The 16126-nt window shown below is 50.3% G+C and overlaps 1 protein-coding gene and 1 long non-coding RNA gene across 2 annotated transcripts in view; one reads left to right on the plus strand and one right to left on the minus strand.

Moving 5' to 3' along the window:
- Nucleotides 1-16126, plus strand: part of plxna3 (plexin A3) — a 108670-nt gene that overhangs the window by 75119 nt on the left and 17425 nt on the right. The window contains exons 13-20 of the mRNA XM_080204298.1: nt 1823-1943; nt 4806-4942; nt 7699-7869; nt 8591-8684; nt 10002-10241; nt 10860-11003; nt 12110-12344; nt 13678-13820. Of these exons, the coding sequence (XP_080060424.1) occupies nt 1823-1943; nt 4806-4942; nt 7699-7869; nt 8591-8684; nt 10002-10241; nt 10860-11003; nt 12110-12344; nt 13678-13820 (1285 nt within the window). The remainder of the gene's footprint in view (nt 1-1822; nt 1944-4805; nt 4943-7698; nt 7870-8590; nt 8685-10001; nt 10242-10859; nt 11004-12109; nt 12345-13677; nt 13821-16126) is intronic.
- LOC145353494 (uncharacterized) overlaps nt 6780-16126 on the minus strand; it is a 30165-nt gene continuing 20818 nt past the window's right edge. The window contains exon 3 of the long non-coding RNA XR_013888708.1: nt 6780-7245. This is a non-coding gene — a long non-coding RNA (uncharacterized LOC145353494). The remainder of the gene's footprint in view (nt 7246-16126) is intronic.

A 16126-nucleotide genomic window follows, 5' to 3' on the forward strand; every position in this document is an offset into this window, starting at 1 on the left:
GTACCATGCTTCGGGACATCCTTTCCTGCAGCGTATCAGGGAGACAACATTGGCTGAGTTGCAAGAGTATGTACCATATACCTGGTGGGTGGTATTCTCACGTAAAATGATGGCATCCACGTCGATGATCCAGCATGTCTTGCAGAGGTTGCTGTGGCAGGGTTGTGTGGTATTGTGGTCACTGTTCCCCTGAAGGCTGGGTAGTTTGCTGCGGACAATGGTCTGTTTAAGGTTGTATGGTTGTTTGAAGGCAAGACGTGGGGGTGGGGGGTTGGCCCTGGTGAGATGTTCGTCTTCATCAATGATATGTTGAAGATTCTGGAGAAGATGTCGTAGGTTCTCTGCTCCGGGGAGGTACTGGATGACGAAGAGTACTCTGTCCACCGTGTCCCGTGTTTGTCTTCTGAGGAGTTCAGGGGAGTTTTTCGTTGTGGCATGTCGGAACTGTCGATCGATGAGTCGAATGCCATATCCTGTTCTTATGAGGGCATCTTTCAGGGTCTGGAGGTGTCTGTTGCGATCCTCCTCATCTGAGCAGATCCTGTGTATACGGAAGGCTTGTCCGTAGGGAATGGTTTCTTTAACATGTTTAGGGTGGAAGCTGGAGAAGTGGAGCATCATGAGGTTATCTGTGGGCTTGCGGTACAGTGAGGTGCCCGGTTGACCGTCCTTAATGGAGATGCGTGTGTCCAAGTATGCAACTAATTTCGGAGAATAGTCCATGGTGAGTCTAATGGTGGGATGGAACTTGTTGATGTCATCATATAGTTGTTTCAGTGATTGTTCACCGTGAGTCTAAAGGAAGAAAATGTCATCAATGTATCTAGTGTATAGTATAGGTTGAAGGTCCTATGCGGTGAAGAGTTGGTATATTGAGGTGCAGATTTGGTCCCCATGGCTGTTCCGTGTGTCTGGATGAAGAACTGGTTGTTGAAGGTGAAGACGTGGTCCAGGATGAAGTGGATGAGTTGTAAAATTGCATCTGGAAACTGGCAGTTGTCGGCGTTGAGTACAGAGGCAGTTGCAGCAATGCCATTGTCATGGGGGATGCTGGTGTAGACATTGGGGAGACCATGCAGACGCTACAACAGTGGATGAATGAACACCGCTCGACAATCACCAAGCAAGACTGTTCCCTTCCTGTTGGGGAACTCTTCAGCGGTCACAGGCATTCAGCCTCTGATTTTCGGGTAAGCATTCTCCAAGGCGGCCTTCACGACACACGACAGCACAGAGTCGTTGAGCAGAGACTGATAACCAAGTTCTGCACACATGAAGATTGCCTCAACCAGGATCTTGAATTCATGTCAAACTGTCTGTAACCCCCACAACTTGCCTGTGCTTGCAAAATCTCACTAATTGTCCTGGCTGGAGACAAAATACACTTCTTTAACCTGTGCTTAACCCTCTCTCCACTCACGTTGTCTGTACCTTTAAGACTTGATTACCTGTAAAGACTCGCATTCTGACCATTCTTTAGTAAATTGAGTTTGTGTCTTTATATGCCCTGTTTGTGAACAGAACTCCCACTTACCTGAGGAAGGAGCAGTACTCTGAAAGCTAGTGGCTTGTGCTGCCAAATAAATGTTAGACTTTAACCTGGTGTTGTGAGACTTCTTACTGCGTTTACCCCAGTCCATCGCCGGCATCTCCACATCAGGATTTCTGGACACAGTCCCTGTTTATTCAGCAGGAAGAGGATTTCTGGACACGGTTGCTGTTTATTCAGCGGGGTAGTTTTGTCTTTGTTTAGTGGTGTTGGAATCTCTTTTATTGCCATTTCTGAGCTATCTCACTGTTGCTCTCTCTCTTTTACCCACAGCATTGTGTGTGATATGGACGATGCTTTCTCCTCACACCCCAGCCCAGGACCTGTAGAGCTGTGTGTCGGGGACTGTAGCCCCAACTATAGGACAAAGTCGCAGCAAGTCTACACTTTTGTGGTATGTACACCCAAATCGCATCCCACTCCGCTCACAGTGAAGGTGCGGCCTCACTCCTCTCGCACTCTTCCTCTCACCTTCACTTTTTCTCACCACCTTCTCCATCCTCTCTCCCTTTCTTTCACCCATTCTCTTCTCGCTCTCTCACATTCCATCCTTTTCTGTCTCTCTCACCCCTCAGCACCCTCTTGCACTGATTTCTTTCCCTTCTCCACACTGTTCCCTTTCCCCACCAATACTGTACCCCAGTGTTATACAGCGACAGACCCGTCCCCACCAGCACTATACCCCAGTGTTATACAGCAACAGACCCGTCCCCACCAGTACTGTACCCCAGTGTTATACAGCGACAGACCCGTCCCCACCAGTACTGTACCCCAGTGTTATACAACGACAGACCCGTCCCCACCAGTACTGTACCCCAGTGTTATACAACGACAGACCCGTCCCCACCAGTACTGTACCCCAGTGTTATACAGTGACAGACCCGTCCCCACCAGTACTGTACCCCAGTGTTATACAGTGACAGACCCGTCCCCACTAGTACTGTACCCCAGTGTTATACAGTGACAGACCCGTCCCCACCAGTACTGTACCCCAGTGTTATACAGTGACAGACCCGTCCCCACCAGTACTATACCCCAGAGTTATACAGTGACCGACCCGTCTCCACCAGTACTGTACCCCAGTGTTCTATAGCGACAGACCTGTCCCCACCAATACCGTACCCCAGTGTTATACAGTGACAGACTCATCCCCACCAGTACTGTACCCCAGTGTTTTATAGAACGACAGACCTGTCCCCACCAGTACTGTACCCCAGTGTTATACAGAGACAGACCCGTCCCCACCAGTACTGTACCCCAGTGTTATACAGTGACAGACCTGTCCCCACCAGTACTGTACCCCAGTGTTATACAGTGACAGACCCGTCCCCACCAGTACTGTACCCCAGTGTTATACAGTGACAGACCCATCCCCACCAGTATTGTACCCCAGTGTTATACAACGACAGGCCTGTCCCCACCAGTACTGTACCCCAGTGTTATACAGCGACAGACCCGTCCCCACCAGTACTCTACCCCAGTGTTATACAGTGACAGACCCGTCCCCACCAGTACTGTACCCCAGTGTTATACAGCGACAGACCCGTCCCCACCAGTACTGTACCCCAGTGTTATACAGTGACAGACCCGTCCCCACCAGTACTGTACCCCAGTGTTATACAGTGACAGACCCGTCCCCACCAGTACTGTACCCCAGTGTTATACAGTGACAGACCCGTCCCCACCAGTACTCTACCCCAGAGTTGTACAGTGACCGACCTGTCTCCACCAGTACTGTACCCCAGTGTTATATAGCGACAGACCTGTCCCCACCAATACCGTACCCCAGTGTTATACAGTGACAGACCCGTTAGCACCAGTACTGTACCCCAGTGTTATACAGTGACAGACCCGTCCCCACCAGTACTGTACCCCAGTGTTATACAGTGACAGACCCGTCCCCACCAGTACTATACCCCAGTGTTATACAGCAACAGACCCGTCCCCACCAGTACTGTACCCCAGTGTAATACAGCGACAGACCTGTTCCCACCAGTACTGTACCCCAGTGTTTTATAGTGACAGACCCGTCCCCACCAGTACTGTACCCCAGTGTAATACAGCAACAGACCCGTCCCCACCAGTACTGTACCCCAGCATTATACAGCGATAGACCCGTCCCCACTAGTACTGTACCCCAGTGTTATATAGTGACAGACCAGTCCCCACCAGTACTGTATCCCAGTTTTATATAGTGACAGACCCGTCCCCACCAGTACTGTACCCCAGTGTAATACAGCGACAGACCAGTCCCCACCATTACTGTACCCCAGCATTATACAGCAATAGACCCGTCCCCACTAGTACTGTACCCCAGTGTTATATAGTAACAGACCCGTCCCCACCAGTACTGTATCCCAGTTTTATAGTGACAGACCCGTCCCCACCAGTACTGTACCCCAGTGTTATACAGCGACAGACCCGTCCCCACCAGTACTGTACCCCAGTGTTATACAGTGACAGACCCGTCCCCACCAGTACTGTACCCCAGTGTTATACAGTGACAGACCCGTCCCCACCAGTACTCTACCCCAGAGTTGTACAGTGACCGACCTGTCTCCACCAGTACTGTACCCCAGTGTTATATAGCGACAGACCTGTCCCCACCAATACCGTACCCCAGTGTTATACAGTGACAGACCCGTTAGCACCAGTACTGTACCCCAGTGTTATACAGTGACAGACCCGTCCCCACCAGTACTGTACCCCAGTGTTATACAGTGACAGACCCGTCCCCACCAGTACTATACCCCAGTGTTATACAGCAACAGACCCGTCCCCACCAGTACTGTACCCCAGTGTAATACAGCGACAGACCTGTTCCCACCAGTACTGTACCCCAGTGTTTTATAGTGACAGACCCGTCCCCACCAGTACTGTACCCCAGTGTAATACAGCAACAGACCCGTCCCCACCAGTACTGTACCCCAGCATTATACAGCGATAGACCCGTCCCCACTAGTACTGTACCCCAGTGTTATATAGTGACAGACCAGTCCCCACCAGTACTGTACCCCAGTGTAATACAGCGACAGACCAGTCCCCACCATTACTGTACCCCAGCATTATACAGCAATAGACCCGTCCCCACTAGTACTGTACCCCAGTGTTATATAGTAACAGACCCGTCCCCACCAGTACTGTATCCCAGTTTTATAGTGACAGACCCGTCCCCACCAGTACCTATACCCCAGTGTTATACAGTGACAGACCTGCCACAATAGTAGTGTAATAGTTTCTTCTCCTGTATTCCCAGACTCCGAGTTTCAGTAAGGTTCGCCCTGGAAGTGGTCCAGCCTCCGGTGGCACCCGGCTGACCATCTTTGGGAGATTCCTGGATGCTGGGAGTTCTGTCAAGGCGTTTGTGGGTGAAGGGGTCTGTGAGTTCATCAGGTACGCATTAATGGACAGCCAATTGAATTCCCACTGCGTCGTGAGAGGTCATTCAGCCCATCGAGCCTGTTCCAGCCCCTTTAAAGTTAGAGTTTAGTTATTAGTCACAAGTAAGACTTAAATTAACACTGCATTGAAGTTACTGTGAAATTCCCCTAGTCGTCACAGTCTGGCGCCTGTTTGGGCCAATGCACCTAACCAGCACATCTTTTGAACTGTGTGAGGAAACTGGAGCACCCGGAGGAAACCCACGCAGATACTGGGAGAACGTGCAGAATCAACACTGACAGAGACCCAATTCAGGAATCGAACCAGGGTCCCTGGCCCTATGAAGCAGCAGTGCTACCCTTTTGGAGCTCTCCAATTAGTCCCATTCTCTCTTTCCCTCCCTACACCCCTGAAAAATATTCCCTTCCAATATTTATCCAATTGCCTCTTCGTTGAGGGGAATTTGCTCCCACCGCCCTCTTGGGCAGCACCTGTCAGATCACAACAGCTCGCTGTGTCAACAATAAAATTCTCCTCATTTCCCTCCCTCCTCACCATGATTTTTTTTACCAATTCTCCTCAATCTGTGCTCCACCCACTCCACTCCGGTTCCCTCCTGCTGCTGGGGAAACATTTTCTCCTCATTCACTCGATCGAAGCCCTCTCGTGACAGTGACAGCCTCGATTAAATCCCCCCCCGCCATTAACCTTCTCTGCTCTAAAGGGGAACGATTCCAGCTTCTTCCAGACTCTCTGTCTGCATGAACTCCAGCTGCTTCATCCTTGGGAAAGGTTCCTTCCAGAATATTCTCTTTTTCTGGGGGATCAGGGAGTCGTGGCTCAGAGAGACAGTGGCCCCGGGATAATGTCACTGGACTGGCAATCCAGAAGCTGATGCACTGGGTGGAATTTAAATTTGATGAATAAAATCTGGGATTATAAAGCCAGTCTCAGAAAGGGTGACAGAAACTATCATCGATTGTTCACTGGTTCACTAGTGTCTCCTTTAGAGAAAAGGAAATTTGCTGTTCTTACCCAGTCTGGCCTACACATGACTCCAAACCCCCCCACACACACAGCAATGTGGTCGACTCTTAACCGTCCCTCTGAGATAGCCTGAGTCAGACACCTCAGTTCAAGGGGTTGTACAGTGGTCAGCACTGCTGTCTCACAGCATCAGAGACCTGGCTTCAATTCCCGACTCGGGTCATGTCTGTGTGGAGTCTGCACATTCTCTCAGTGTCTGCGTGGGTTTCCTCTGGGTGCTGCAGTTTCCTCCCACAGTCCAAAGATGTGCAGGTTAGGTGGATTGGCCACGCTAAATTGCCCCTTAGTGTCCAAAGACGTGCGGGTTAGATGGATTGGCCATGCTGACTTGTCCCTTAATGTCCAAAGATATGCAGGTTAGGAGGATTGGCCATTCTGAATTGTCCCTTAGTGTCGGGGGGAAATCAGAAAGTAAATACATTGGGTTACGGGGAAAGGGGCTGGATGGATTGTGGTCGGTGCAGACTTGATGGGCCGAATGGCCTCCTTTTGCACTGTTAGAGATTCTTTGATTAGGGATGGGCTACAAATACCAGCACAACCAGCGACGCTGAGAAGAATTTGGTTAGGCCATACCTGGAGTACTGTGTGTACAGTTTTGGTCCCCTTACCTCAGAAGGGATATTATTGCCCCAGTGGGAGCGCAGCAAAGGGTCACCAGATTTGTTCCAGGAATGGCGAGATTGGGGCAAACTGGACCTGTATTCTCCAGATTTTCAAAGAATGAGAGGTGATTTTGTTGAAAACAACAAAATACTTAAAGGGATAGAGAGTGTAAATGTGGGTAAGATGTTTCCCCTGATTTGATTTATTATTGTCACATGTATTTACAGTGAAAAGTATTGTTTCTTGCGCAATATACAGACAAAGCATACCATTCATAGAGAAAAAAATGAGAGAGTGCAGAATGTAGTATTACAGTCATAGTGAGGGTGTAGAGAAAGATCAACTTAATGTGAGGTAGGTCCATTCAAAAGTTTTTCAACAGCAGGGAAGAAGCTGTTCTTGAGTCTTTTGGTATGTGACCTCAGGCTCTTGTATCTTTTTTCCGATGGAAGAGAGAATGTCCGGGGAGCGTGCGGTCCTTGATTATGCTGGTTGCTTTGCCAAGGCAGTGGGAAGTGTAGACAGAGCCAATGGATGGGAGGCTGGTTTGCGTGATGGACTAGGCTTTGTTCACGACCTCTTGTAGTTCTTTGTGGTCTTGGGCAGAGCAGGAGCCATACCAAGCTGTGATACAACCAGAAAGAATGCTTTCTGTGCAGCATCTGTAAAAGATAGTGAGAGTCACAGTGTACATGCTGGATTTCCTTAGCCTCCGAGAAGGTAGAGTTGTAGAGTCCAGAACCAGGGGACACAATTTCAAAATAAGGGAGAAGCCATTTCGGATGGAGATGAGAAAGTATTTTACTCAGAGTCTTTGTAATTCTGTACCCCAGAGGAGTGTGGAAACTTTGTCACTGGGTTTCAGGTTGATAGATGTCCAAATCCCAGTGATTTAAAGGGAATAACATGGGGATTGAAGTGGATGATCAGGTATGATCACATTGAATGACGGAGCAGACCTTGACGGGCTGAATGGTCTACTCCTGGTCCTGTGAAAGCGAGCGGTCGTTTTGACTGTATTTCCCTCTCCGCTGAATAACTTCCCCCCCCCCGCCCCTCCCTGCCATCTCCCAATTCCCTCACCCCCCCCCACCCCACAATGCCATGGTCTGCAGGAGAAGTGCGAAGGAGATTGTGTGCGTAACATCGGCCTCCTTAACAGGCCCAGGCTCTGCCTTCATCACCGTCAACATCGATCGCGCTGAGATCTCCAACATCGCCCAGAGTTATGTTTACGTGGAGGACCCAACCATCACCAGGGTGAACCCAGACTGGACTATCGCCAAGTAAGTGCCATCCAGGCTATGCTTAAAAACAAAATGATTTTTCCGACCCACCAACTTCCGCCAGTTCTACAAGATCCCACTGCACTCACCTCCACCTCCCACATAATCAGCAGCCGCACTGTCGGAAAGTCAGTGCTGAGGAAGTGCGGCATGGTAGGAGGATCAGTGCTGAGGGAACAATGCACAGCTGAGGGCCACACTGCCAGAGGATCAGTGTTGAGAAAGCGTGGCACTGTGGGAGGGTCAGTGCTGAGGGAGTGCCGCACTGTGGGAGGGTCAGTGCTGAGGGAACGCCGCGCTGTGGGAGGGTCAGTGCTGAGGGAGTGCCACACTGTGGGAGGATCAGTGCTGAGGGAGCACCGCACTGTGGGAGGGTCAGCGCTGAGGGAGTGTCGCAGTGTCAGAGGGGTCAGTGCTGAGGGACTGCTGATATTTATCTCTTGTCCAACCTCTGATGATCTGGGTCATTTATCATGTTGGCTTTATGTTGGATCTTGCTCTATGCAAATTGGTGCCAGCCTTTGCCATATTAGAGCAGTGACCATAGGAATTATTCCATTGGCCGCGCAGCACTTTGAGGGGGTAAAGGGGGTAATTCTGAATCTCGTTTTGTTCGATGTGTGAGGCAGTGTCCAGTTTGAATCCCTTTCCCTCTCTGTTTGGGTGTGGTGTGGTGTTTAATTGAACCATTCCCTCACTAACACATTTCCTTATTACACAGTGGCAACACCACCCTGACTGTGTTTGGGACTGGATTCCTCACTATACAGGAACCACGTGTCAGGGTCAAGTACAGAGGACAGGAGACCAACAACGTAAGTCTCAGCGAAAAGCTCCTTGCTTTCAGATGTTGCCAGGCGCATTCCTACCAACACACACACACACACAATCACACATTTAAACTCTCACGTACGTACAAAAACATGTGCTTCATGCACACACATATATACAATACACAATCACATTTTTCACATGCACACACATGATGTGCACACATATATAGAAATGTAACACGTGTATATATAATACACATAGACACTTTTTACAGGTACACATTTGTATACAAATACACACCATACTGACATAATCTCAAATATGGTGTTGCTATGATCTCAGATACGGTGCTGATATTATCTCAGATACAGTGTTGAAATGATCTCAGATATGGTGCTGATATGATCTCAGATATGGTGCTGATATGATCTCAGATATGGTGCTGATATGATCTCAGATATGGTGTTGATATGATCTCAGATACGGTGCTGATATGTTCTGATACGGTGCTGTGTGTTCTGATACGGTGCTGATATGCTCTTAGATACAGTGCTGATATGCTCTCAAATATGGTGCTGATATGCTCTCAAGAGACAGCGTTGATATGATCTCAGATATGGTGCTGATATGATCTCATATATGGTGTTGATATGCTCTCAGATACGGTGTTGATATGCTCTCAGATAGTGTTGATATGCTGTCAGATACGGTGTTGATATGTTCTCAGATACGGCATTGATATGCTCTCAAGAGACAGTGTTGATATGATCTCAGATACGGTGCTGATATGATCCCAGATACAGTGTTGATATGATCTCAGATATGGCGTTGATATGATCTCAGGTACAGTGTTGATATGATCTCAGATACGGTGCTGATATGCTGTCAGATACAGTGTTGATATGATCCTAGATACAGTGTTGATATGATCCCAGATACAGTGCTGATATGCTCTCAGATACGGTGTTGATATGATCCCAGATACGGTGTTGATATGATCTCAGATATGGTGCTGATATGCTCTCAGATATGGTGCTGGTATGATCCCAGATACAGTGTTGATATGATCTCAGATATGGCGTTGATGTGATCTCAGATACAGTGTTGATATGCTCTTGGATATGGTGCTGATATGATCCCAGATACAGTGTTGATATGATCTCAGATACGGTGTTGATATGATCTCAGATACGGTGCTGATATGCTCTCAGATACAGTGTTGATACGATCTCAGATATGGCGTTGATATGATCTCAGATACGGCATTGATATGCTCTCAGATACAGTGCTGATATATGGGTTCTACTGCTTTACAAACCTCTGTCTAACTCATGCTCCCTCCACTCTCGCTCCCTCAGACCTGTAGCGTTCAGAACGATACACTGATGCTGTGTCAGGCGCCGGGCATAGTTGTTACCCGGAAGCCCGTACCCGAGAGTGGTGAGGTGCCTGAGGAGTTTGGTTTCATCCTCGACAATGTCCAATCGTTGCTCTCCCTCAATGGCACCACCTTCACCTACTATCCCGATCCCGAATTCGAGTCATTCGGGCCAACAGGAGTTCTGGAAATTAAGCCGGGATCGCCGATCATACTGAAGGTAACGTGGGGCCAGGGGTCAGAGGACGTGGGGTGTTTTATAGACCTCCTGAAACCTACAGGCTGGGAGAGCTGAGGAAAATGACTGGAATGGTGTAAGGGGAGAACTTTACTCTGTATCTAACCCTGTGCTGTCCCTGTCCTGGGAGTGTTTGATGGGGGGACAGTGTAGAGGGAGCTTTACTCTGTATCTAACCCCGTGCTGTCCCTGTCCTGGGAGTGTTTGATGGGGGGACAGTGTAGAGGGAGCTTTACTCTGTATCTAACCCCGTGCTGTACCTGTCCTGGGAGCGTTTGATGGGGACAGTGTAGAGGGAGCTTTACTCTGTATCTAACCCCGTGCTGTACCTGTCCTGGGAGTGTTTAACGGGGGACAGGGTAGAGGGAGCTTCACTCTGTATCTAACTCCTGATTTTTCTTTCTTTCTCTTCATGCCTTTCTCTCTCCCCGCTCTCTCTATCGTTCCCTCCCTCTTTCCTCCTTTGATCACTCCTGCTGTCTCTGTGTCTCTCTCTCTCCGTTGTACTGCAGTGAATTGTTCAATCCACCTCCCCTCCTAACGTTCCAGCATTTTGTTTTTTGATCTCTCTCGCCCGTTTTTTCCCCCCTCCCTCGCAAGGGTCGGAATCTGATCCCAGGCGGATCTGGAAATGCTCGGCTGAACTTCACAGTGCTAATCGGGGACAAGGCCTGTCTGCTCACTGTCTCAGAGGTCCAGCTACTCTGTGATTCTCCCAACCTCACCGGACAGCACCGTGTTACGGTAAGGCACTGGCTCACTTCCATCAGTGCACTCGTGGCGGGTAGTGGCATGGAGGGGTGTCTGTGGCTAGAGTGCTTGATGTCCAAGCAGGGTGGGTGGGATTGCCAGTCTCGATTGCTTATCCCTGAGTTCAGAGGGGCTGAATGGCTTCTTGCTTTTCTCATATGGATACACACTCTTTCTCCTGCCTCTGTCAGTGACTGTGACATCAACTCTATTTCCATCTCTCTCTCTATATGCATTCCTTTCACTCATGTTCTCTCTGTCTCATTGCACCTCCTCCGTTTCCTTTGTCTGTTGTTCCCTCTCTCTCTCTTGGTCTGTTGCTCCCTTTCTCTCTCTCTCTCTCAGTCTCTCTGACGCACTCCCCCTACACACTCCCTCTCTCTCGGTCGCTGCCTCTCTCTTAGTCGTTCCCTCTGTCTTGGTCTCCCTGTTGCTCCTCTCTCTCTCAGCCTCTCAGTTGCCCCCGCGCCCCCCCCCTCCCCACCAACCCCCCCAACACACACACACACACACACTCCCTCTGTCTAGGTCCCCCCCCGCCCCCCACACACACACTCCCTCTGTCTCGGTCTCTCTCCCTCTCGGTCTATCTGTCGCTCCCTCTCTCTCTGTCGCACACCCCCGATACACTCCCTCTTTCTCTGTCTCGGTCTCTCTCCCTCTGGGTCTATCTGTCACTCCCTCTCTCTCTCTGTGCCCCCCCCCGCCACCCCACACTCCCTCTCTCTCGGTGCCTTTGTCTCCCGGTCTCTCCCCTCTCTCTCTCTCGGTCTCTCCGTCGCTCCCTCTCTCTCGCAGTCTCTCTGTGCAACCCCCCCCGCCACTGCACTCTGTTAGCCTTTCATTCTGCTTTTTCATAATCTCTTCCTGTTTTTGCCCCCATTCTGGCAGCGTGCCTGCTTGCTGCCCTCCTTGGCTCTACTGTGAGTTGCCCCTTTGCGATCCCAGCGAATGGCAGAGAGAGAGAGAGAGAAGCTGGAGTGTGAGAGTCTCTGGGCACTGGCAGCAAAGGCAGAGGAATCCTTTCAGCTTGCGAGATAGATTTCCCCCACAGTGTCGGGAGTCTGTTAAACTCCTTATGTCTCTGCCATGTCTCTCAGATCAGAGTGGGAGGGCTGGAGTACTCGCCGGGCATGCTGCAGATCTACACGGAGAGTCCACTGAGCGTGGCTGCCATCGTGGGCATCGGCCTGGGGGGTGGGCTGCTCCTGATGGCCATCGTCATGGTTCTCATCGCCTATAAACGCAAAACCCGCGACGCAGACCGCACCTTGAAGAGGCTGCAGCTGCAGATGGATAACCTGGAGTCCAGGGTAGCACTGGAGTGCAAGGAAGGTAAGAGACAGAGAGGGGAGGGGAGGGCGAGCGGCGGAGAGGGGAGGGGAGGACGAGTGCTGGAGAGGGAAGGGGTGGGTGAGTGATGGAGAGGGGACAGGAGGGCGAGTGACAGAGAGAGAGACTGATTCATATGTCCATTCCGCATCCGCCCCTCTCCCCCATTCCCTCTCCCTGTCCCTCTGCTGCCCCCTTCCCATCCCCTCTCCCCACCCCCTCTCCCCATCCCTCCCTCCCTGTCCATCCCCTCGCGTCCCTCTGTCCCTCCTCTCCCCGTTCCCCCCCCCACCTCCCCGTTTCCCCCCCCACCTCCCCGTCACCCCCCTTCTCCCCGTTCCCCCCCTTCTCCCCGTTCCCCCCCTTCTCCCCGTTCCCCTCCGTCTCCCCGTCCCCCTCCGTCTCCCCGTCCCCCTCCTCTCCTCACCTCTCTCCTTCTCTCTTCCCCTCTCCCTTCTCCCTCTCCCCCTCCCCTTACCTCTCCCCTCTCCCCTCTCCCCTGCCCCTCTCCCACAGTGCGGCGCTCCCTCAGCATTGACTGTCCCACAGTGCGGCGCTCCCTCAGCACCGACCCTCCCACAGTGCAACGCTCCCTCAGCACCGACCCTCCCGCAGTGCAACGCTCCCTCAGCACTGACCCTCCGATTGTGATTGAACTGAATTGGAAAAACAGTCGGAGGGGGAGATGAGTAGAATTTGATTTGTTGATGCAGCATGTTGTTGTGATCTGGAAGGTGGTGGGAGCACATTCACCCTCGGAAAGGATCATAGAATCCCAGCAGTGCAGAAGGAGACCGTTTAGCCCATTGATTCTGTACTAACCACAATTCCACCCAGCCCCTATTGCCATAAACCCACACTTACCCTGTTAATTGCCCGGTATTAAACGACAATTTAGCATGGCCAATGCACATAAACCTGCACATCTTTGGACTGTGAGAGGAAACTGGAGCACCCAGACGAAACCCACGCAGACACGGGGAGAATGTGCAGACTCCACTCAGACAGTGACCCATGACAAGCACTGAACCCATGTCCCTGGCACTGTGAAGCAGCAGTGCTAACCGTTATGTCACCCTGCTGCCCTTCAAGCGGGGAATTGAAGAATTATTGCAAGCACTAGGTAGGAGTAGAGTTGGGGACAATTGAGGAGTTAGTTTAAAGGCGCTAGCATCAGTCTGATGGGCCTTCTCCAGTATGTGTTGCTGTGTGTGAATGGCCTTGAGTGAAGGGAGAGGTGGTGGTGGGATGGGAAGGGCATCCTCTCAGAGACAGCGCTTGTTGTTTGATGCTCTGAACTGAATCTGAAACTAGGGTTGTTATTGGGTTGTTTCAGCCTTTGCTGAGCTGCAGACGGACATTCACGAACTGACCAACGAGCTGGACACCGTGGGCATCCCCTTTCTGGATTACAAGACCTATGCCATCCGCGTCCTCTTCCCGGGGATCGAGGACCATCCTGTCCTGAAGGAACTTGATGTAAGGAGGCTTTCCCTGAGTAAGCTCAGGAGGGGGAATGTTGGTGAGAAGGAATAGAGTAAAGCTCCCTCTACACTGTCCCCATCAAACACTCCCAGGACAGGGAGAGCACGGGGTTAGATACAGAGTAAAGCTCCCTCTACAGTGTCCCCCCATCAAACACTCCCAGGACAGGTATAGCACGGGGTTAGATACAGAGTAAAGGTCCCTCTACACTGTCCCCATCAAACACTCTCAGGACAGGTACAGCACAGGGTTAGATACAGAGTAAAGCTCCATCTACACTGTCCCCATCAAACACTCCCAGGACAGGTACAGCACGGGGTTAGATACAGAGTAAAGCTCCCTCTACAGTGTCCCCCCATCAAACACTCCCAGGACAGGTACAGCACGGGGTTAGATACAGAGTAAAGCTCCATCTACACTGTCCATCTACACTATTAGGAATAATAGTAGGAGGGATTACTATTTAAAGGGCGAAAAGCTGCAGCATGATACAGTGCAGAGGGACCTGGGGGTCCTTGTGCATGAATCGCAAAAACCCAGTCTGCAGGTGCAGCAGGTGATCAAGAAGGCGAATGGGATGCTGGCCTTTATAGCGAGGGAGATAGAATATAAAAGCAGGGAGGTCTTGCTGCAACTGTACAGGGCACTAGTGAGGCCACAGCTGGAGTACTGTGTGCAGTTTTGGTCACCGCACTTGCACAAGGATATTTTGGCCTTGGAGGGGGTGCAGAGGAGGTTCACTAGGCTGATACCGGAGATGAGGGGGTTGGACTATGAAGAGAGACTAAATAGACTGGGTCTGTACTCGTTGGAGTTTAGAAGGATGAGGGGGGATCTGAAAGAGATGTATAGGATAATGCAGGGGATGGATAGGGTAGAGGTAGAGAGATTCTTCCCGCTCAGAAAGGACAGCAGGACTAGAGGGCACAGCCTCAAGATAAGGGGGGGCGCAGTTTAGGATGGAGTTGAGAAGGAACTTCTTCACTCAAAGGGTGGTGAATCTCTGAATTCTCTGCCTGTTGAAGTGGTGGAGGCTACCTCGCTAAATATATTTAAGACACGGGTAGATAGGTTTTTGGTAGGCAAGGGGATTAAGGGTTATGGGGAGAAAGCGGGAAAGTGGAACTGAGCCACTTCAGTTCAGCCATGATCTTATTGAATGGCGGGGCAGGCTCGAAGGGTTAGATGGCCTACTCCTGCTCCTACTTCTTATGTTCTTATATTCCCCCATCAAACACTCCCAGGACAGGTACAGCACGGGGTTAGATACAGAGTAAAGCTCCCTCTACACTGTCCCCATCAAACACTCCCAGGACAGGTACAGCCCGGGGTTAGATACAGAGTAAAGCTCCCTCTACACTGTCCCCATCAAACACTCCCAGGACAGGTACAGCCCGGGGTTAGATACAGAGTAAAGCTCCCTCTACACTGTCCCCCATCAAACACTCCCAGGACAGGCACAGATGCATTTTGGTAGATTAAAGCAGGGCAGGACTAACTCAGTTAATGGTAGGCTTTTGGGGAAAGTTACAGAATAGAGATGTAGGGGTTCATGTTCATAGCTCCTTGAAGGTGGAGTCACAGTGGACAGAGTGGTGAAGAAGGCATTCAGCATGCTTGGTTTCATCGGTCAGAACTTTGAATACAAGAGTTGAGGCTTCTTGTTGAAGTTGTACAAGACATTGGTAAGGCCATACTTGGAATACTGTGTACTGTTCTAGTCACCCTATTATAGAAAGGATATTATTAAATTAAAAAGAGTGCAGAAAAGATTTACTATGATGCTACCAAGATTTGATGGTTTGAGTTGTAAGGAGAGGCTGGATAGACTGGGACTTTTTTCTCTGGAGCGTAGGAGGCTGAGGGGTACCTTATAGAGGTCTATAAAATAATGCGGGGCATAGATCAGCTAGATAGTCAATATCTTTTCCCAAAAGTAGGGGAGTCTAAAACTAGAGGGCATAGGTTTAAGGTGAGAGGGGAGAGATACAGAAGTGTCCAGAGGGGCAATTTTTTTCACACAGAGGGTGGTGAGTGTCTGGAACAAGCTGCCAGGAGTAGTAGTGGAGGAGGGTATAATTTTGTCTTTTAAAAAGCATTTCGACAGTTACATGGGTACGATGGGTATAGAGGGGTATGGGCCAAATGTGGGCAATTGGGACTAGCTTAGGGGTTTTAAACAAAAGGGGCAGCATGGACAAGTTGGGCCAAAGGGCCTGTTTCCATGCTGTAAACCTCAATGACCCAATGTTATTTAACCTTTCTGATGCGAGATCCTTACTGGGATGGGTTGTCTGTAA

Source organism: Carcharhinus amblyrhynchos, chromosome 15, assembly GCF_965287045.1.
Source record: "Carcharhinus amblyrhynchos chromosome 15, sCarAmb.v2.hapA, whole genome shotgun sequence".
Lineage (NCBI taxonomy): Eukaryota > Metazoa > Chordata > Chondrichthyes > Carcharhiniformes > Carcharhinidae > Carcharhinus > Carcharhinus amblyrhynchos.